The sequence below is a fragment of the Sus scrofa genome, chromosome 2 (assembly GCF_000003025.6).
Source record: "Sus scrofa isolate TJ Tabasco breed Duroc chromosome 2, Sscrofa11.1, whole genome shotgun sequence".
In the NCBI taxonomy this organism is placed as follows: Eukaryota; Metazoa; Chordata; class Mammalia; order Artiodactyla; family Suidae; genus Sus; species Sus scrofa.
Genome location: NC_010444.4, coordinates 4,212,027 through 4,233,255, shown reverse-complemented (window position 1 = coordinate 4,233,255; position 21,229 = coordinate 4,212,027). Strand labels below are relative to the sequence as shown.

The window sequence follows — 21,229 nt, the reverse complement described above, 5'->3', positions numbered from 1 at the left end:
GGAACTCATCAGGGCTGGCCGTCAATCCCAAAAGGGTGGGAGGGGGCAGAGATATGGAGCCCTGTTTTAATTTGCATTTCTTTGAAGTTGAAAGTTGCGGATTTTGGAGGTCCCGTTGGGGCTCCGCAGATTGTGGACTTCCTGTTAGTATCCAGGAGGATGCGGGTTTGATCCCCGTCCTCACTCCATGGGTTAAGGATCCAGCATTGTCGTGGTGTAGGTCGCAGACGCAGCTCAGATCTGGCGTTGCTGTGGCTGTAGTGTAGGCTGCCAGCTGTGGCTCTGATTCGACCCCCTTGCCTGGGAACTTCCATATGCTGCAGGTGCAGCCTTAAAAGGCAAAAAAAAAAAAAAAAAAAAAAAAAAAAAAAAAAAAAAAAAAAAGAAGAAAGAAAAAATTGCAGATGTCGTTCCCCTGAGGGCTTCTGCTTGGCCCATGAGCCATCCCAGGCTGTGACCCCACAAGAGCTCTGCGGCCCCAGAGAGCATGTGGGCAGGGCTAGGACATACATGCTGGAAGCTGGGCTGCAGCATGCCTACCCTGGCTGCTCCACGGGCATCTGTGCGCCTCTTCCTGCCTGTGGGGCTTCCTGCTAGTGCCTCGAAAGTTGGACCGTCGCCCTCACCTCACACACCTTTCCCTCCTCTTCCTGGAACCCCATCTGTCGGCAGGTCCCTGTCCCAAGGTCACATTCTCCTTCAATCCTGGCTCTGTCGTGCGCCCTGCTGAGACTGACCTTGCACCCAATCTGTTCCTGGGCCTCTGCAGCCTTGGTGCACCCATTCCTGCGTGATGCCTCGAGGCCATCTGCAGGCAGGGCACCTCCGTGCTCACCTGTGCCCCAGTGGCTGGACTCCCTGAGGCGGCGGTCATAAGCCCTGGGTGGGCATCTCCAACCCAGCAGCGGAGGCCCCACACCCTTCTTGCTTCTGTTCCTGGGACTGCAGGTCCCCTGGGCAGCTATTAATAAAAGGCCGAGCAACTAGGTCCCTGGGGAGCTCGGCCTGGTCCTCTGTTCCCTGGTGGCCAAAAATATCCCGGAGTCTGCCTCAGTAAGTGATCTTTCTCAGCTCTGTTTCTTTCCAATTCTTCCCCAGTTTGATTCCAACATACGGTAGCAGCTGCCTATTGTGGCCATAAGGAACTTAAAAAAATTTTTTCTTTTTTTCTTTTTTTAGGGCCCCACCCCCGGCATATGGACATTCCCAGGCTAGGGGCTGAATCATATCTGCGGCTGCCAGCCTACGCCACAGCCACAGCCACACCAGATTCGAGCCTCATCTGCGACCTACACCACAGTTGGTGGCAATGCTGGATCCTTAACCCGATGAGCAGGGCCAGGGATCGAGGCCTCGTCCTCATGGATACTAGTCAGGTTCATTTCCGCTAAGCCACAATGGGAACTCCTAAAACTGTAAGTAATGTTTTTTATCATCACTCAGCTATCGTCTCTTTTTTTTCTGATTTCTTTAAAGCGAATCCAGGCCTCTTATCGTTTTCTTCACAAGTTCTTAAGGATGAATCAATAAAAGATAAGGACTCTTTTTTATTTTTATTATTCATTTATTTATTTATTGGTCTTTGTAGGGCCACACCTTCAGCCTATGGAGGTTCCCAGGCTAGGGGTCTCATTGGAGCTGTAGCCATCGCCCAGCACCACAGCCACAGCATTGGCAGATCCAAACCGCACCTGTGACCTACACCACAGCTCACAGCAACACTAGATCTTTAACCCAGTGATCAAGGCCAGGGATCGAACCCACAACCTCCTGGTTCCTAGGCGGATTCGTTTCCACTGAGCTGTGATGGGAACTCCTCAGGGTTCTTTTAAAAGAAAAAACAAAACGAAACATAACGGCAACACCATCGTCCAACCTGAAATAGAGGAACACTTGTAATACAACAGTTACAGTGCCTTCTTGGCTGCCAAGAGCGCAGCTGAGTTCCCCTGGCTCTTGCCAGCCTCATTTCTTGCTGGCAGCTCCCAGCAGGTTCTGATCCAAAAGTGTGTAAGAGTTTTTTGGGGAACTCAGCTCCCATTTCCCATGGGAAGCAATTTTATAAGCTCAGAGACCAGCACTTCTGAACTTGAACCTTGAGCCCTGTAGGCAGTGGGTAAATAGTGGCTGTTCCACGTCAGGATGGGATAATATTTGCTCGACCAGCATCTCTGGGGTTTGGTGAGGACAAAATGAGGTCATGCCGATGCAAACAAACTGAATGAACGTGGCGAGACCACGTGCCAGTGAAAGGAACTCATCGTGGCAACATGCTCTTCATTGAATGGCCTTGGCCTTTAACCCAATAATCCTACCCCCGGATGGACCCCAAGAAATGAGAACCCCTGTCCACACTCATCCAGGGATGTTCATTCCGTCAAGGGGGCAGAAATCCAGGAATAACCCAGATGTGTGTCAGCAGCAGAATGGCGAAGTCTTTCCTTTCCTTTCTTTTTTTTTTTTTTTTTTTTTTTTTTTTTTGCTATTTCTTGGGGCTCCACGGATATGGGTTCAGGCTAGGGTTGAATCAGAGCTGTAGCCACCGGCCTACGCCAGAGCCATAGCGACGGGATCCGAGCCGCGTCTGAACCTACACCCAGCTCACGGCAACGCCGGATCGTAACCCACTGAGCAAGGCAGGGACCGAACCCGCAACCTCAAGGTTCCTAGTCGGATTCGTTAACCACTGCGCCACAGCGGGAACTCCCAAGAATGGCGAAATCATGTCGTTTCTCTGTTCAGTGTCATAACACACAGCGGGAACAACACACACAGCATGGATGGATCGTACAGATCTTATGTTGAGCAAAAGTGAGCCCAACAAAACACAAAAATAAACATACCGTCTGAGTTCACTCACAAGTGAGACCAGTTTGTGTGTTTATTCTTTATACTTTTTGGCCTTAGCCGAGGCATATGGAAGTTCCCGGGCCCAGGATCAAATCCAAACCGAGGCTGTGGCACAGGTCACAGCGGCAGCAACACCAGATCCTTAACCGGCTGTGCTGGACCGGGAATCGAACCTGCACCTCCTCAGTGGCTCGAGGCATGGCGGTCAGATCCTCAACCCACTGTGCTGCAGTGGGAACTCCAAGTGAGACACATGAACAGCAGTGATGGATACTGACCTAGAACTATGGGAAGGGGGCGGGAGCAGGCGGTGAGAATGCATCGTTCCACGTTCCTGCGTTACACCCTGGATGCCCTTTGCTGCCTGCCTCCAGGCCTCCATTTTCAAAATCAAAAATTGAAAAGGAGATAGAGGTGCGTGGGTCACTGATGGTTGGTGGCCAGGACAAGGCCATCCTGGTGGTGGTGAAATGAGATGATGACACTGAGATCTTAGGTCATTCGGGGAGACTGGGAAGGTGGGGCGGAGGCAGCTGCCAGCCCCTTGCTGCTTCAGGGAGAGCGGCAGGGAGCATGTCTTGGGAGGTGGCAGGGCTGTGGGCAGCAGTGGCAATGGGAGCCTCTGCCCTCAGCCCCTCCCTCCTCCTCCCACCTGGGGCACAGATTCCACTCTGTTGCCCCTGCCCCTCAGAGTAGCCAGGGCCCTGATGGCGCCCTTCAAGGCACAAGGAAATTGGGCAGAGGTTTGCCATCCCAGAAAGCCATCACCGTGGCCGTGCATAGGCACACCTGGACACCAGGCTGGATCTGTCCCAGCTGGCTTTATGGGCACCTCACTCTCCCATCTGGGCCTCACTTTAAAAAAAAAATGAGGAGTTCCCACTGTGGCTCAGCAGGTTAAGTACCCAACTAGCATCCATGAGCATGGGGGTTAGATCCCTGGCCTCACTTGGTGGGTTAAGGATCCACCATTGCTGAAGGCTGCAGCACAGGCCACAGATGTGGCTTGGATCTGGCTTGGCTGTGGCTGTGGTGTAGGCCTGCGGCTGAGGCTCCAATTCGAACCCTGGCCTGAGAACGTCCATATGCTACAGGTTGGGGCTCTAAAAGACCAAAACAAACAAACAAACAAAACAAACCCCAAAACCAAAAACCAAAACCCAAAAACAAGCAAACAAAAAATTGAGAAGCGTTCACTGCTGGCCTACCAGTTAAGGATCACAAGTTGTCACTGCTGTGGTTCAGGTCACTGTTCTGGCGAGGGTTTGATCCCTGGTCCAGGACCTTTCACATGCCATAGGCACAGCCACAGAAAACTCCAGGTGGTTGGGCTGGGACAGTAGTGAGCAAACTGGAGTTCCCATTGTGGCTCAGTGGGTAATGCACTAACTAGCATCCATGAGGATGCAGGTTCAATCCCTGGCTTCGATCAGTGGGTTAAGGACCAAGCATTGCCGTGAGCTCTGGTGTAGGTCACAGATTCTGCTTGGATCCTATATTGTTGCGGCTGTGGGGTAGGCTGGCAGTTGTAGCTCTGATTCGACCCCTAGCCTGGGAACCTCCATATGCCACAGGTGCAGCCCTTAAAAAAAGAAAGAAAGAAAGAAAGATCCATTATTCGGAAACAAGACAGAAAGTGTCTGGATGCCCTTTTGCTGGCTCGCTCACAGGCCCATGCAAGGATTAGCACATTCTCGAGGGAACTGCATCTTCAAGCCCACACTCTATGAAGTTACACGTTAACTGGTAGATTTTGTCCAACAAAAATGCCAAAGGTTTCTATCAGTTAAAAACAAAACAAACAAACAAGCAAAAAACGACATTCTCCAAAGTCACAGTTTTATTGCCCCATAGAACATGCATGCGTTTTTTGTTTTGTTTTGTTTTGTTTTTTGTCTTTTTTGCTATTTCTTGGGCTGCTGCCGCGGCATATGGAGGTTCTCAGGCTAGGGGTCGAATCGGAGCTGTAGCTACCGGCCTACGCCAGAGCCACAGCAACGCTGTGCAACCTACACCACAGCTCATGGCAACGCCGGACCCTTAACCCACTGAGCAAGGTGAGGGACGGAACCCACAACCTCATGGTTCCTAGTCGGATTTGTTAACCACTGCGCCAGGACGGGAACTCCACATGCGTTTTACATTTAGGAAAACCTGAGATTTTTCGCCACCTTCCCTGCAGGAAGAACCCCAGCTCTTCCCCACCGTGGGTTTCTTCCCTATGTGTTTCTTTACTGCTCACGTGAAATACGTCACTTCGGGGAGGTCCCGTTGTGCCTCAGCCGTAACAAACCCAATTCGTATCCATGAGACTGCAGATTCCATCCCTGGTCCTGCTCCATGGGTTAAGGATCTGGCGTGGCCGTGAGCTGTGGTGTAGGTCGCAGATGCGGCTCGGATCCTGTGTGGTTGTGGCTGTGGCTGTGGTGTAGGCTGGCAGCTGCAGCTCTGATTGGATCCCTAGCCTGGGATCGTCCATATGCTGCAGGTGCAGCCCTAAAAAGTGGGGGGGGGGAATGCAGATGGACAGCAGGATGAAAATATACCGGGCTCGCCAGTGACCGCAGGCACCTGCCCTCTCCCCAGGTCCCAGCCTGTGGCGTTGTACGTTGTCCCATCATCCCCTGCTGGGAACGCTCTTCCTCTGTAACTCCTGCATCACCTCTGCCCCAGGACCTCCCCTCTCCTGGGACCTGTTCCCTGGCTCCCGTCCACCTGTCTCTCCTCTTGCCTTGGCCCTGCCTCTGCCACCAGGCTTCCTCTCCTACAAGCGCCCACCCTGCCTTGCTGGCACCCCCACGGTGATCCCCTCCAAATCCCCAAAGGGTCCCTCTCCAAGAGAAAGGACTCGAATCACTTGCTTCCTAGGGCTGAGCTACCCACCAGGAGAGGTCAAACTTCAAGTGCCAGGCAAACAGGGCCACAAAGAAAAAAAAATGGCTGTGTGCCCGTGTGTTACAGCTTCTAGTTAAAGCCATGTGCTAAGAGCCCTCCAGGGAAAAATGAGAACTTGGGTGCATTTTTTCCATTTATTTTAGTTTAGTATTTCTTTTTAATCACACACGAGGAGGCTACCATGATCCTTTTAGCCAGTAGGGCTTTTGAACACTCCAGCCCTTGTCTTAGCGCCTATTCATTCCTTTGTCCAATCATTCATTCTTTTGGCAAATAAGCACTGAGCAACTACAATATACCAGTACTGTTCCGAGTACTGGGACTCAGTAGTGATGCAACATTAAACCAAGCCCTGTCCTCAGGTGTCCGCATTCTGGTGGGAGAGGCAGGCAAGAAACAAACCCTCTCTCATGTGAAAAGAAAGGGCAAAGGAGGGTGTTCCCTGGTGGCTCAGAAGGTTAAGGATCTGGCATTGTCACTGCTGTGGCTCTGGTTGCTGCTGCGGTGAGGGTTCGATCCCTGGCCCTGCAACTTCCGCATGGAGCAGGCCAAAAAAAAAAAAGTCAGTGAGAAAATAACAATCAAAATGGAGAGTGGGAGAGAGTGGGAGGGGTCTAGGATGGGGTAGGTGGAGGCTAGTATTCAAAGACCATAAACTCCCAAGTGTGGGAACCCTGTAACCAGCCCAGATACATCAGAGGGCCTCAGAAATGTCACCTGCAGGATGAACTGATGGTTGAGTGGATGGATGGGTGGTCATGGATGGAGGGCCCTGCAGACTCACCTCCCTGCTGCTCCTCCTGCCTGGCCCTCCCTTTCCAGCCTCTCTGCCCATGTCAAAGTGCCCTGCGGGAACTTGTAAACTTTGCTCTGACATGTTTGGTTTTAGTTTTTGGCCACACCCTCCGCAGGCAGGAGTTCCAGGGCCAGGGATCAAACCTGCACCATGGCAGTGACCAGAGCCACAGCAGTGACAATGTGGATCTTTATCCCACGGAGCCACCAGGGAGCTTCTTGAAGGTGCACCTAAAGCCACTTTCTGCACCTGTTCACTTTTCATGCATCCTGTGGCTTCAGGGGAACTGAGGTACAGAATTTGCCTGGCACAGCACAAAGTGAAAAGGCAGACCCTTGTTCAGAAATTATTGAGAGGGCGCTCCTGTTGTGGCTCAGCAGAAATGAACCCAACTAATATCCATGAGAAGATGGGTTCAATCGCTAGCCTTGTTCAGTGGGTTAAGGATCCGGCGTTGCCGTGAGCTGTGGTGTAGGCCAGCAGCTGTAGCTCTGATTGCACCCCTAGCCTGGGATCTTACATATGCCACACCTGCGGCCCTAAAAAGCAAATATTACATATACACAATATATGTGTAATATATATATATATAGAGAGAGAGAGAGAGAGAGAGAGCGCGCAAGAGAGAGGGAGAGAGAATTTCAAGATGGGTACAATTGAGCATTATACCAACCACAGGGTTCTTCTGAGTTTGGCTCTGTGATGGCACGAATGGGATACCCATGCAGCTGGGCCTGTCTCCAGGGCAGGTCCACATTTGCACCCAAGGGAGCAGCCCAGCCCCTGCTTCCAAGCCTAAATGAATCCAGGGCTCCTTCCACTCAAGACCCCTCCCCCCAGCCCCCACTTCCTGCCTCTGGGTGTCTAACCTGTTTCTGCTGCCCTGAGTGCCTTCCCACAGCCATGGGCTAGGTGCCAGGAAGGGAGCTGGGGGGCAGAGGGGAGCAGACCCAGTCCAGACTCTGCAGAGATGCTCAGAAGGCATCTGAGTCCCCACCCAGCAGTGAGGCCCAAAGCGGGTAAACTTTCCTCTGTTGCAAAACAGGCGACAAGGACACTGCTGGATCTACGTGGGGCTCTGCTCACAGCCCTCTTCCTTTGCCAAAAAAAGAAAAAAAATTTACTAGGGGAATTCCCGCTGTGGCACAGTGGGTTTAGAATCAGACGGCAGCGGTGGTGGGGGTGGGGGCTGCTGCAGAAGTGCAGGTTCAATCCCTGGCCTGGTGCAGTGGGTTTAAGGATCTGGCATTGCCACTGCAGTGGCTCTGGTCACAGCTGCAGGGCACGTTCATCTAGGGCCGGGAAACTTCTATATGCCGCAGTTCAGCTGTAAAAAAAAAAAAAAAATCTACTAAGATACGACCCACGTGTACTATGAATCCATCCTTTTAAAATGTACAGTGATTTTTACTATATGTACCAGGTTGTGCAACCATCACCGCAACGCAATTTCACAACATTCTCTCCTAAAAGAATCCCACCCCCCCTCCCCAGGAAGCTTTTCCCACATCCCCAGCCCCTGGCAACCACCAATCTACGTTCTGTCTCTATAGATTTGCCTTTTCTGAAAGCTTCTTCTAAATAAAATCCTGCACTACAAGGCTTTTTGTGTCTGGCTCTTTTTGCTGAGCAAGTTTGCAGGGTCCGTGTTGTAGCCTGTGTCAGTGCTTCATTCCTTTTTATGGCTGAATAATATTCCACTGCACCACATGCCACATTTTGTTTATCCATTCACCCTTGATGGATGCCCACAGCTTTCCACACACCAGCTCCCAATCGGCCTTTGGGAGTAGGGTGGGGTGCAGCTCACACTCTGACCTTGACCTTGACCTTGAAAAGCAAGCCCCTTTCCCGCCTGAAAAAGTCCCACTTCATCTCCAAAGTCCAACTCAGACAGACAGCATCCGGTCCAAGAGGCCTTCCCAGCTGAGCCCCAAAAGGTTGATAACCGCTTTCTCGGGGCCCTCCCGTGTGGGGCGGGCTCCAAGACGCCGGCTTTTCTCCGATCTGAGGCGAGGCGTCTCCCCGTCCCACTCCAGATCGGGATCCGCGGCGAGTCCCCTTTCTGAAGCCCCTGTGAGGCTCGGCCAACCCGCCAAGCCTTTGCAGAAAGGAAAGAGCGAGGTTGCCCGGGCGATAACTGGCTGTCCGGATAAGCTAATTGTTTCCTTGAGGTCACTTGCCGGGAGGGGAGGAGGAAGAGCCTGGGGATTTCGGGGGGGCGGGCGGGGTGGGCAGGGGAGGAGGAAGCGACAGGCCCCCGCGGGGGCGGGGGCGCGGGATGGGGAGCGGCCGACCGGCGGCAGGAGGCAGTTTAAGTTGAAAGACGCCCAACTGCCGGCTCCCTCGAATCTGTTTTGTTCTCGAAGGAAGCTCAGTGGACGATCCCAAGCTGCAGCTCCCTCCACCGCCCGCCTGGGTCCCCGCCGCAGGCCCGGGGAAGGTCGAGGTCCCGGGGACCCCGCGCAGCGGCGGGGCCTGCCTGCTGGGGAGGCTTCTGCGGCCGGGGGGTGGTGGTGGGGACCCCAAGCCCCACCCCGGCTTCCTCCTCTCGGCGCCCACCGCCCGCCCTTTTGCGTCCCCGGTCCCCTGGGGCCGCTCGTTTGCGAGGGAGGAGGAGCTGGGCTCGAGGGGGAGGCGGCCGCGGCGGCGCGTTCCTTCGCGGCAGTCCTGCCCGGGGTCAGCCGGGGACAGCAGGCGGGCGGGAGAGGGTGCGGCGGAGCTGCGGCGGTCAAGGTCGGCCGGGCCCGCGCACGCGCCGGCTAGGAGACCTCGGGAGGATGGGGCCGTGCGCGGCGCCGGCCGAGGGTGTGAACTCGCCCCCCAGCCGAAGCCAGCGGCGACGGGGAGGCGGGGGCGGCGTGCGTGCCCTCCAGCCCTCCAACCGCACCGGGCCAGCCGGGTGCCTTGACCCGGCCGGGAGCACCGATCCCCGAGGACACCGACCGCGCGCGCCCCGCGCCGCTCCATGTGCTGGGCGAGCGCTTCCTGGTCGCAGCGCGCTTCCTGCGGGGGTGCCCCTGGTCGGTGCAATCCCGGCGGATCCGCCTACGCCCCAGGGGCTGGAGCGAGAGTCGGCTTCCAGGGCTGGCTGCTTCGGCCACTCCTTTGTTGAGCTTTTCGGTTCCGCAGTTAAGGTGTATTCTTTGTGGAGAAACAGGAAGCACTGAACCGTAATCCAAGAGCTTTCGAACTGCTTGGAATTTCGCCACCTGCTCACCATAGGCTACATTTCCTTCGGTCTTTCTTCGGTGCTACTTTCTAAGTCTTTTCACTCTCAGTTCGTGCATGTTTAGAAAATGGAAGGCGTATGATAGACCAGCGTTTCTATTGTTTTGCTTTTCTATTTTCTATTTTCTTTTTCTTTCTTTTTTTCCTTTGGTATTTTGCCCTTTTAGGGCCGCACCCGCGGCATATGGCGCTTCCCAGGTTAGGGGTCTAATTGGAGCTGCTGCTGCCCGCCTACACCACAGCCACAGCAACTCAGGATCCGAGCCGCGTCTGCGACCTACACCATAGCTCAGGCAACGCTGGATCCTTCACCCACCGAGCAAGGGCAGGGATCGAACCCACAACCTAGTCGGATTCGTTTCAACCGCACCACGGCGGGGAACTCCCTCTACTGTTTTTCTTGAATGGACATTTCCCCCAAGTAACAGTACCTGGAAACTGCGCAGAAACCTCTGGTCACGCCCCTCCTTGACTAACCCTACCCAACTCCCCTGCGATAGTCGCCACAATTGCTAGCCGGCTGGTAATGCTTACGGACTTTTCCACATTTATGTATAGAAATACCTGGGCGTCCCCTGTGGTGCTGTTGGTTAAGAATCTGATTGCAGCAGCTTAGATGGCTAGGGAGGTGGGGGTTTCATCAGGTGCCCAGTGCAGTGGGTTTCCACGGCTGCCACCCACGTCGCAGCTGTCCATCAGATTCAGTCTGTGGCCGGGGAACTTTCATATGCCTCTGGTGTGGCCATGAAAAAACAAAACCAGGGCACAGTCTTTACAGCATTAGCCTGCTGTGGCCCCCTTTGCCTGGCAAAGCAATCAAGCTATCTTTAAAACAACAACAGCAACTACCAAAAAACCCCAACACGGTTTTGTTTTAGAGATTTATTTATTTTTTTTATTTTTAATGTTTTTGCTTTTTAGGTCAGCACCCAAGGCATATGGAAGTTCCCAGGCTAGGGGTCACCTTGGAGCTGCAGCTGCCAGCCTATGCCATAGCCTCAGAAGCGCCAGATCTGAGCCATGTCTGCGGCTTACACCACAGCTCATGGCTATGCATCCTCCTAGCTACTAGCCAGGTTCTTAATCTGAGAGGCCACAACGGGAACTCCTGTTTTTTTCCTATTAACCTGTCTTTGGCCTGTTTCACTTATAGGGCCCCAGCTGGAGAACCTATGATAGGCAGAGGAAAATATTTTTTTCCTCCCCTTCTGGCACAAACCTTCCCAGCTAGGCTCAGGGCATAGGCCACTTGGCTTCAAACCCAGGAACCTCCACTTACCAGCCTTGGAGGTGTTTTTTAAACTTCTCTGAGCTTCAGTCTCCTTATGTGTAATTAAAGAATAATTGACCTTGTAAGATTACTGTGAAAATTATCTGGATGTGATGATTAATTTTATGTATAAACTTGACCCAGCTGCGGGATGCTGGTAAAACATTATTTCTGGGTGTGTCTTGTCTGTGAGGGTGTTTTCAGAAGATATTAGCATTTGAATCACAGAGTGAGTAAAGAAGGTGGCCTTAGGAGTTCTCTGGCAGCTTAGCAGAATAAGGATCTGGGGTTGTCACTGCTGTGGCCTGGGTTTGACCCCTGGTGGCTCAGGAGCTTCTTCTTCTTCTTCTTCTTTTTTTTTTTTTTTTTGCTTTTTAAGGCATATGAAGGTGCCCAGGCTAGGGGTCGAATGGGAGCTACAGCTGCTGGCCTACGACATAGCTGCAGCAAGGTGGGATCTGAGCTGCATCTGTGATCTGCATCACAGCTCACAGCAATGCCTGACCCAAATGAGTGATGCCAGGCATCTTCATGGATAATAGTCAGATTCGTTTCCACTGCGCCACAATGGAAACTCCCCTGGTTTGGGAACTTCTGCATTCTGTGGCTGTGGCCCAAAAAAAGTCTCCATTAAAAAAAAAAAAAAAAAAAAAAGATGGCTTTGCCCTCACCAAAGAGGCAGCACCATCCAATCCACAGAGGGCCTGAATCTGACAAAAAGAGGGGGGAGAGGTGAATTTGCTCTCTCTGCTTGAGCTGGGACATCCATCTTCTCCTGCCCTCAGACATGGGTGCCCCTGGTTCTTAGACCTTTGGAATTCGGGTTGGGACTTATGTCATTGACTGCCCTGGTTCTCATGCCTTCAGGTTTGGATTGGCTTCCACTTTCCTGGGTCTCCAGCTTGCAGATGGTGGATAGTGAGACTTAGCCTCCGTAATAGCATAAGCATAATAAGTCTGTATCTGTATATTGATTTGTATCTCTATCTATATATTTGTATCTAGGTATCTCTATCTATCTAATTTCTGTATCTATGTATCTGTATATATGTATCTGTATGTCTATATCTCTCCTATCTCTCTATATCTTTAATCTGCTGTTACTTTTGTTTCTCTGGACAGCCCTGACTACTGCAATGGAATTATTTTGTGGATGAAGTGTTAACTCATAACAGTAAAATAGCCAGTTATTTTTACCAGCAAGCAGGTTTCTTTGGGATCAGCAAAGAATTGCAACTCAGACATGCAACCATGGTAAAGCATATGCAAGCCCTGTAAAGGGAAACTCTTTTATAGAGGTGAACAGGGAGTTGAGAGGGACTGTTATAAACAAAAAGTCCATTGGAGGATGCTGAGAGCTTAAAGTGTAGTGGCTTTTCACTGGTTGACTTGTGACAATCTCTCATTGGCTAAGCTGTTGCCAAGGAGCAAATCTTTGTTCCTCAGGCTGGAGGTAGTAAGCCCTCACTTCCTTTAGGGAATCTGAATTGAGGCCAAGTGGTGAGAGCGCCCCCTTGTGGCCCCCAGAATCCATTTTAATGAGGTTTCCCTTTATTATTAATTTTCACCATGTGCTAACTTATGCAAAGCGCAGGCACAGCTCCTGACCTATAGCAAGCACTGGATGAAACGCTGTGATGGAGTGGGTGGTGCCTGCATGCTTAGCTTGGCCTCAGGGCAGAGTCAGACACCCTGCAGAGTAGGAGAGCAGTGGGGAGGGAAGCTGGGCTTCTGCTGCACCTGCTGTGGGCCTCACCTATAAATTGACCTTCTAGTGACCTCACCTGCCAGATCTCCTCCACTTCTCAGAGGTGAAACTGAGGCTTGCAGAGGGTCAAGCACTGGCTCAAGACCCATAGCCAGTGATCAATAGATGCTGGAACCCAGAGTTCCCTTCGTGGCTCAGTGGTTAACACACCTGACTAGGATCCATGAGGATGTGGGTTCGATCCGTGGCCTTGCTCAGTGGGTAAAGGATCTAGTGTTGCCGTGAGCTGTGGTGTAGGTGGCAGATGTGACTCTGACCTTGCATTGCTGTGGCTGTGGTGCAGGCCAGCAGCTGTAGCTCTGATTCGCCCCCTAGCCTGGGAACTTCCATATGCCAAGGGTGTGGCCCTAAAAAGCCAAAAAAAAATAGAGACTGGAACCCAAAGTGATCTGGGTGCCTCGGGGCACAGGAGAAGATTTGGGTAACACAGAAATGCAGTTTTGATTTTTGCAGTCAGGCATTTGTTTCATATATTTCCACAAGTAGCTGCTACATCAAGGCTAGGATTTCATGGCTCAAATGGTTTATGACAAAGCTAAAGGAGGGGTTTAAGTAAAAAACAAAAGCGCAAGAAGTTACAAGTATCAAGTAAAGATAACCACGGTGGCAGGCTAGCACAGGAATCATGAAGGTCAATGTTGAAAGGTGTCGGGGAACAGGTGTAATAAGCAAAGGTCGTGCTGCTCCACCTTTGCCCCAGGGAAATTCCCTCCTCCTGGAAGGGACCCCCGGTAAAAATGACAGGTGCACAGTGGTGGTCTTATTTCCATGTGCCCTACTCCACGGGGACAGAAAGACGGGTCCCACCTTCTCAGCCCTACACCCACACCCGGACCCCTCCCCACTGTCCAAGGAGGGACAAAGGCTACTCGTCCTGGGTGTCCAGATACCCGTCCTCAGGGAAAGGGCGGGGATGTGATGAGAAAGAGATGGCAAGGAGTTCCTTGGTGGCTCAGCGGGTTCAGAATCTGGCATTGTTACTGCTGTGGCTCGGGTCACAGCCATGGTGCAAGTTCAATCCCTGGCCCGGGAACTTCCGGGTGACATGGGTGTAGCCAAAAAAGGGGACAAGAGTTTCTAGGGAAAAGGAGGTGTTTGGAGGGTCCCAGGGGTCCGGTTGAGAACACCTTGGCCAGTTGTGCCCCACAAAGAGTCCCCACCCTGCTGTGCCACCAGGAGACCCTCCACAGCCCAAGAGGGAACTCTGGACCTTCCCTAAGACCTCCTGCCTGCTTTCTTGCTGCTGCCAGCACCCATCAGATTGCGGCTGACGGAGGCTCTTGTGGAGCTGACCCTTCCTTAGAGCTTCCTTCCTGCTGGCTTTTCCTGTAAAGCACAGACACGTTACTGATCCTCTCGAATTTCCTATAACCATTTTCCTGCATTACACCCATTTCCATGCTGTGATCTTGGGATTCCCTTTTCTTTTTTTGGCTGCACCTGCGGCATACAGAAGTTCCCGGCCCAGGTATCGAACCTGCACCACAGCAGTGACCCAAACCGTGGCAGTGACAATGCTGAATCCGTAGCCACTAGGCTACCACCTGTTGTGATTTAAAATAAGGAAAGGGAGTTCCCGCTGTGGCTCAGTTGTTAACAAACCTAACTAGGATCCATGAAGTTGCAGGTTCGATCCCTGGCCTTGTTCATTGGGTTAAGGATCCAGCGTTGCCATGAACTGTGGTGTAGGGCGCAGACGAGGCTCGGATCCCAAGTTGCCGTCCTTAGTTGCCGTGGCTGTGGTGTAGACTGGCAACTGTAACTCTGTAGATACTGAGTAGGATCCATAAGGATGCGGGTTCAATCCCTGGCCTCATTCAGCCGTGAGCTGTGGCGTAGGTCACAGACACAACTTGGATCTGATATTGCTGTGGGTGTGGTACAGACCGGAAGTTGCAGCTCCGGTCCAAGCCCTAGCCTGGGAACTTCCATATGCCAAAGGGGTGGCCCCAAAGAAAACAATAATAAAAAAATACAATAAGGAAAATATATCTCGTCTTCATCCCTGTTTCCCATGCAGCGCTCCTAAAAAATGCTCTTGGAATTTCGTAACTGATAGGAGTCACCACAGTGGAATGGGTACCTTTCATTAGTAACTGGTCCCTTTCAGCCACACCCGAATTTATATTAATGAGGTGACTTTTGGAAAGCCCTGGACAGCCTCAGGAGGGGGGCTGGTTGGAACTTTCAGCCCCAGCCCTAACCGCTGAGGAGGGGAGAAGGGCTGAAGGTTGAGGTAGTCACTAATGGCCAGTGATAATCCATTACACCTACTTGCCGGTGATAGGATGGGACGGAGTTGCAGCGAACCGCCATGGTTGCATCATCTTGCAAAATATATATGAGTATCAGATCATTGTGCATCTTAAGCTTATACGGTCGGACGTCGGTTACATCTCAGTAAAGCTGGGGAAAAAAATCATGGAGCTCTCTCTGTGGTCCAGTGGGATCAGTCTCTGCAGCACCAGGACACAGGTTTGGTCCCTGGCCGGGCGCTTTGGCTTAAAAGGCTCCGGCATTGCCACAGCTGCAGCGTAGGTCACACCTGTGTCTTGGATGTGAGCCCTGGCGAGGGACCGCCACATGCCTCGGGGCTGCTAAAAAGAAAAAAAAATCGCAACCATGACACGGCGAATCAACTAAACTTCAGTTAAAGAATAAAATAATAAAAAATCATGCCTCTGTAGAGGAGCCTCCTTAAAAACCCTTCCAGTTGGGAGAACTTCCAGTTTGGTGGAGCCGTTCCTCTGGGGGATATGACCCCGGATGAGCCAGGGCTGGGAAATGGGAATGGAAGAGGGGACAAGTGGGGGATGGGAAGCGGGAGCCGGGAAGGCAAGGGAAGCAAAACCAGGACCATCCCAGAGCAGGTGGGCCATCGTCTGGGCAAGGAGGACCACCGGGTGGGATCCTCTGGGGGTTGAAGGCGCCCACGCCTCACTGCTGCCCTGACAGCGGTGCGAGCGTTGACCCCTCAGCACAGCCAGCCCGCTCCGCCCGTGGGGCTGCGGTAGGACACGTGGCACGTCCTGGAGGGCGAGTTCCTGGACACCAAGGACCTTGCTTGTAGCCACCCTAACTCTGACCAGGCACACGATTCCAGCGGCTCTGCCGGAATTTTCCTGATGAGCCTCCCGTGGGCAGGTGGGCAGGTGGGGAGCCGTCCCTCCCACGTTGGGATGCAGGCGTCTTGCTGCGCATGCGTGTGACCGCCTCCTCGGACCAGTCCCTCACGCTTCCTTCTGCCTTTGGGCGGAAGGTTCTGCCTGGTTGTCGCCTGCTGGGTCCATGGCTCTCCGGTCCTCTTGTCTGCTCACCGTGCGCACACGGAACTTGTGTGCGCCTTTGTACAAACACCCCCTGGGTTCTAATCTGAGACTAAGCGTGCAGTTAGAATGTCACATGGCGATTCTTTGTGAGTTTTGTTAATTCTCTTGCACAGGTAACACTTGCCCCCGGCAACAATTCCAAAGGGGCGAAAGGGCAGATTATAAAAAGCATGCCTCTTTCCTTCCCTGCCCTCTGGTCTCCCAGCTCCTGACTCTGGAGAGATGCTCTTGCCATTTTTTTTTCTTTTCCTTTCTTTTCTTTCTTTCTTTCTTTCTTTTTTTTTTTTTTTTTTTTTTTTTTTTTTTTGCTTTTTAGGCCCACACCCGCAACATATGGAGGTTCCCAGGCTAGGGGATGAATCGAAGCTGTAGCCTCCAGCTTACACCACAGCCACAGCAACACCAGATCCGAGTCTTGTCTTCGACCTACACCACAATTCGCAGTAACACCGGATCCTTAACCCACTGAGCAAGGCCAGGGATTGAACCCACATCCTCATGGATACTAATTGGGTTCGTTTCTGCTGAGCCACAACAGGAACCCTGCTGTTTTCTTTTTTAATATTTTTTGGTTGAGCTCATAGCATGTGGAAGTTCTGAGCCAGGGATTGAACCTGAACCACAGCAGTGACAATGCCAACTCCCCAACCGCTAGGCCAGCAGAGAACTCCATCTTGCCGTTTTCCTGTGTCATCGCTCAGGGCTGCCGTGGTGACAGCCCAGATTTCTAACCACTAGACCACCAGGGAACTCCCTGCTCATTAAACGTTATCGTGGGTGTATGCATATAGGAAAAAAAAGAGTATCTACGGGGTTCTGTTCTATCCGTGGTGGTTTCAGGCGTCCCCTGGGGGTCCTGGGTAAAGGGAGGGGGGACGACTGCCCACTGGTTTCACATGCATTTTTACTGGGTTGCATTTGGGAAACTCTGTGTGGGCAGCTCCATGCAGTGCTGGGGCTTGGGGTGGGGGGTGGGATTCAGAAGCAAGGAGAAGAGGGAGCTCCTGGTGTGACTCACTGTCTTAAGGACTTGAGGTTGTCTCTGTGAGGATGCTGGTTTGATTCCTGGCCTCGCTCAGTGGGTTCAGGATGCAGCACTGCTCAAGCCTTGGTGTAGGTCACAGAGGCAGCTCGGATCCAGTGTGGCTGTGGCGCAGGCTGCCACTGCAGCTCTGCTTTGACCCCTGGCCCGGGAACTTCCATAGGCCGCAGGTACTGCCGTAAAAGAAAAAAAAAAAAGAAGGGAGAAGGAGTGGGGGCTGGAGTCTGTTGTGCAATTAATTCCTCTTTGCTCTTGGCTGCCCCTAGGCTGTGTGACAAGAGAGAGTTTCGGTCCATGAGCAGCCAGGGGTAACTTCTTGGAAGTTTGGTGACGAAGCCAGCACCCAAGGCAGGGCCGTGCCCTGTCGAGGTGAAGGGTGCCAGGCTGGTGGACAGTCCCCGAGGGCAGTCCCAGAAGGAGCTGGTTCTCCACGAGTCTGGCTTTGCCCTTGGAGGAAGACAGACACACCTGGATCACAGGCATGGGCGCAGCCACACGCCAGGGACAGGTGAGCTGCCTGGAGGTGGGAGGGCTGATTCCAGAATGTTCACCCCGGCTGGGTGTGTGTGTGTGTGTGAAATGATAGACTTTTGTGTCACTGTCCTGGAGGCCGGACGTCTGAGGTCAAGGGAGAAGGGCCCGCCTGTGGCCTCTCCTGGCTTCTGGCAATTCCTCGCTTGTCCTGTGTCATTCTCGTCTTTACCTGGGTTCTCCCCTGTCTCTCAGTGTGTCCCCCCCACCTTTATTTTTCTGCTTTATAAGCCTCCACCTGGGGCATGTGGAAGCTCCTGGGTTAGGAGTCGAATTGGAGCTGCAGCTGCCAACCACCGCCACAGCCACAGCCACAGCAATGGGGATCTGAACCTCTGTGACCCACACTGCAGCTCACCCCGGCTCATGGAAACACCGTATCCTTAACCCACTGCGTGAGACCGGAGATCGAACTTGCATCCTCATGGATACTAGGTGGGTTCTTTACTGCCACAATGGGAACTCCTGTTTTTTCCTTTTCTGGGGGGGTCTTTTTAGGGCCACACCCACGGCATATGGAGGTTCCCAGGCTAGGGGTTAAATCAAAGCTGTAGCTGCCAGCCTACACCACAACCAGAGCAATGCAGGATCCGAGACATGTCTGTGACCTACACCACAGCTCATGGCAATGCTGGATCCTTAACCCACTGAGCGAGGCCAGGGATCGAACCTGCATCCTCATGGATGCTAGTCAGATTTGTTTCTGCTGCGCCATGACGGGAAGTTCTGTGTTTTTCCATTTTCTGAGGACACCAGTCACGTTGGATTAGCGGAGTGACCTCATTTTAACTAATTCCATCGGCAAATGGCCCTGTCTCCAAATAAGCCACATTCTGAGTTTTCAACACACACACACAGTTCAGTGCAGCAGGACCACCTACCACCCTTCAGCCAAGCCGTCTGAATGGGCTTCCTCCCTTCTCCAGGTCAGCTCTGGTGACACGTGTGCCCCAGAGGGTGGGCTGGGAGCTGCCTAGCTGCCCCGACGCTGCCTGAGGTTGGAATTCAGCCTCCCCTAGAGCAGCCAGAGGCCTCGGACTTGGCTCCTGGGTGAGGCTAGACACCTGGGCTCTGAGGCGGCGTGGGGAGCACAGCAGGGCAGGGCTGGTGTCCAAGAGTTGAGTAAATCTCCCTGGCTTCTCACCTGTGCAGCTGTGAGGGGGTTTCAGGAGACTCAGAAAAGAGGCAGCTCACCTGCCCAAGCCTCTTTGTTCCAAAATGTGAACCAAGAGGCCAGAAGCTCTTTAACCCCTCTTTACACATGTCTGGGCCTGGATTACCAGCAGGTATTCACCGAGCATCTGCTGGGTGCCCAGGCCCAGCTTTGCCCGGAGATAAAAGCCTCTGGAAGCTACCCGGGCCCTTCTGCTGGGTTCTGCCCCAGCAGGCAGGCTCCAAGTTGCATTTTGTTTGATATGAGGCTCAGAATTTTATTCAGATTCTCCCTAAACAGAGACGTCAGCACAAAACGTGTCACAATCTGTCTACATGCCCATATTTACTCTTATTAAGAGGGTTGTTTTGTTTGTTTTGTTTTTTTGTTGTTGTTGTTGCACCTGCAGTATATGGATCTCCCGGGCCAGGGATCAGATCAGAGCCACAGTTGTGACCTATGCTGCGGCCGCGGCAACGTCAGATCCTTTAACCCATTGTACTGGGCTGGAGATCAAAGCTGCATCCTGGTGTTGCAGACACCACCAATTCTATTGTGCCACAGCGGGAGCTCCCGCAGTCAGATTCTTTATTTTTTTTTTAAGTAGTAACATGAGACTGTATTGTTTTCATGCTATGGTAGAGGGAACAGTAGGATTCTTTTTTTTTTTAGGGTGGCGCACTTGGCATATGGAGGTTCCCAGGCTAGGGGTCGGTGGAATCAGAGCTGCAGCTGCCGGCCTACACCACAGCCACAGCAACACAGGGTCCGAGGCGTGTCTGCAACCTACATCACGGCTCACGGCAGTGCCGGATCCTTAACCCACTTGAGCAAGGGCAGGAATCCAACCCTCAACCTCCTGGATACTAGTCAGGTTCATTACCACTGAGCTACCATGGGAACTCTGATGCAGTGGGATTCTTAACCCACTTGCCACTGCGCCATGGCAGGAACTCCCACCAAAAGATTTTATTCTATTAGGTCCAGTTCTCAGGATGCCCTCCCCTTTGGCCTTCTCTTGTCCCTCTTCCTCTCCTCGGCAGTGACCACCAGATGGACAGGTCTGAGAATATTTGAGTTTTTCCCGTCTCTGGTGCTTGGGGAACTTGGCGGTTTTACTTCCCTTTTTTTTTTTTTTTTTTTTTAGTTTTATTGGCATGTGGTTGGCTTACACTGTTGTGTTATTATTGGAATACGGTGGATTTACACTGTTGTGTTAGCTCCGGATGTGCAGCAAAGCGATTCGGTTCTACGTGGACGTAACACCCGCTCTCGTTTAGATTCTTTTCCCTTATAGGCGATTACAGAATATTGGGTAGAGTTGCCTGTGCTCTGCAGGAGATCCTTGTTGATTGTTTATTTTATGCACAAAAGTGTGCACCTGTTAATCCCAACCTCCCAATGTGTTCCACCTGCCGCGTTCCCCCTTTGTAACCATAAATTTGACCTTGAGATTCACAAGCCTGTTTCTGTTTTGTTCATTCGTGTCATTTTTTATTAGATGCTACATGTAAGTGATATGCTATTTGTCTTTGATTTACTTGACTTAATATGAGAAATCTTTCAGTCCATCCATATTGCTGTGAATGGCATTATTTCATTCTTTTTTATGGCTAACATTCCACTACTCACAACTTCTTCTTCTTCTTTTTTTTTTTTTTTTTTTTTTGTCTTTTTGCCTTTTCTAGGGCCGCACCCACAGCATATGGAGGTTCCCAGGCAAGGGGTCTAAACGGAGCTGTAGCCTCCAGCCTACACCCCAGCCACAGCAACGCGGGATCCGAACCGCGTCTGCAACCTACACCACAGCTCACGGCAACGCCAGATCCTTAACCGACTGAGCAGGGCCAGGGATTGAACCCACAGCCTCATGGTTCCTAGTCGGACTCGTTAACCACTGCGCCATGACGGGAACTCCGTACTCACAACTTCTTTATCCAATCCTCTGTCAGTGCTTCCATGTCTTGGCTATTGGTGCCTTTTATTTCCTGAGGGGCGTTCCCTCAGTGTGGTTTCTGCACAGAGGGTGCCTGGCCCCCCGTGTGGGGACCCTTCTGGTCACCCTCTGCCCCGGCTCCCTGCTTCTGCTGCTGCTGGTCCCTCGTGATCACCGTGTCTCTTCTGTGCTGACCAGTTGTTCCCAGCGCAGGCTGTTGGCACCACCCTGGGTCTGGAGGGGTTTCTGGTGCGTGCGGGGCTCTCGGCGGAGGGTGGGGCGGGGTGGGGGGGACGGAGGGCGGGGGGTGCGGTGGCGGGTGCGAGGGGGTTGAGGCTCCTGCAAGAGAAGGGCCCCGGGATGGCTTTACCATTTGCTGAGCCCCACAAGGCAAGATCGCTTTTCGTTCCCACAACAGGAAGGCGAGG

At 52.5% G+C, this 21,229-nt stretch overlaps 1 protein-coding gene across 1 annotated transcript; it reads right to left on the bottom strand.

The window, feature by feature from the left end:
• Nucleotides 8,717-15,126, bottom strand: LOC110259277 (WAS/WASL-interacting protein family member 2-like). The gene is made up of 2 exons (XM_021083174.1): nt 15,085-15,126; nt 8,717-9,547 (listed from the first exon to the last, which is right to left on the bottom strand). The coding sequence occupies exons 1-2, from the start codon at nt 15,124-15,126 to the stop codon at nt 8,717-8,719; spliced, it is 873 nt and encodes a 290-aa protein (XP_020938833.1).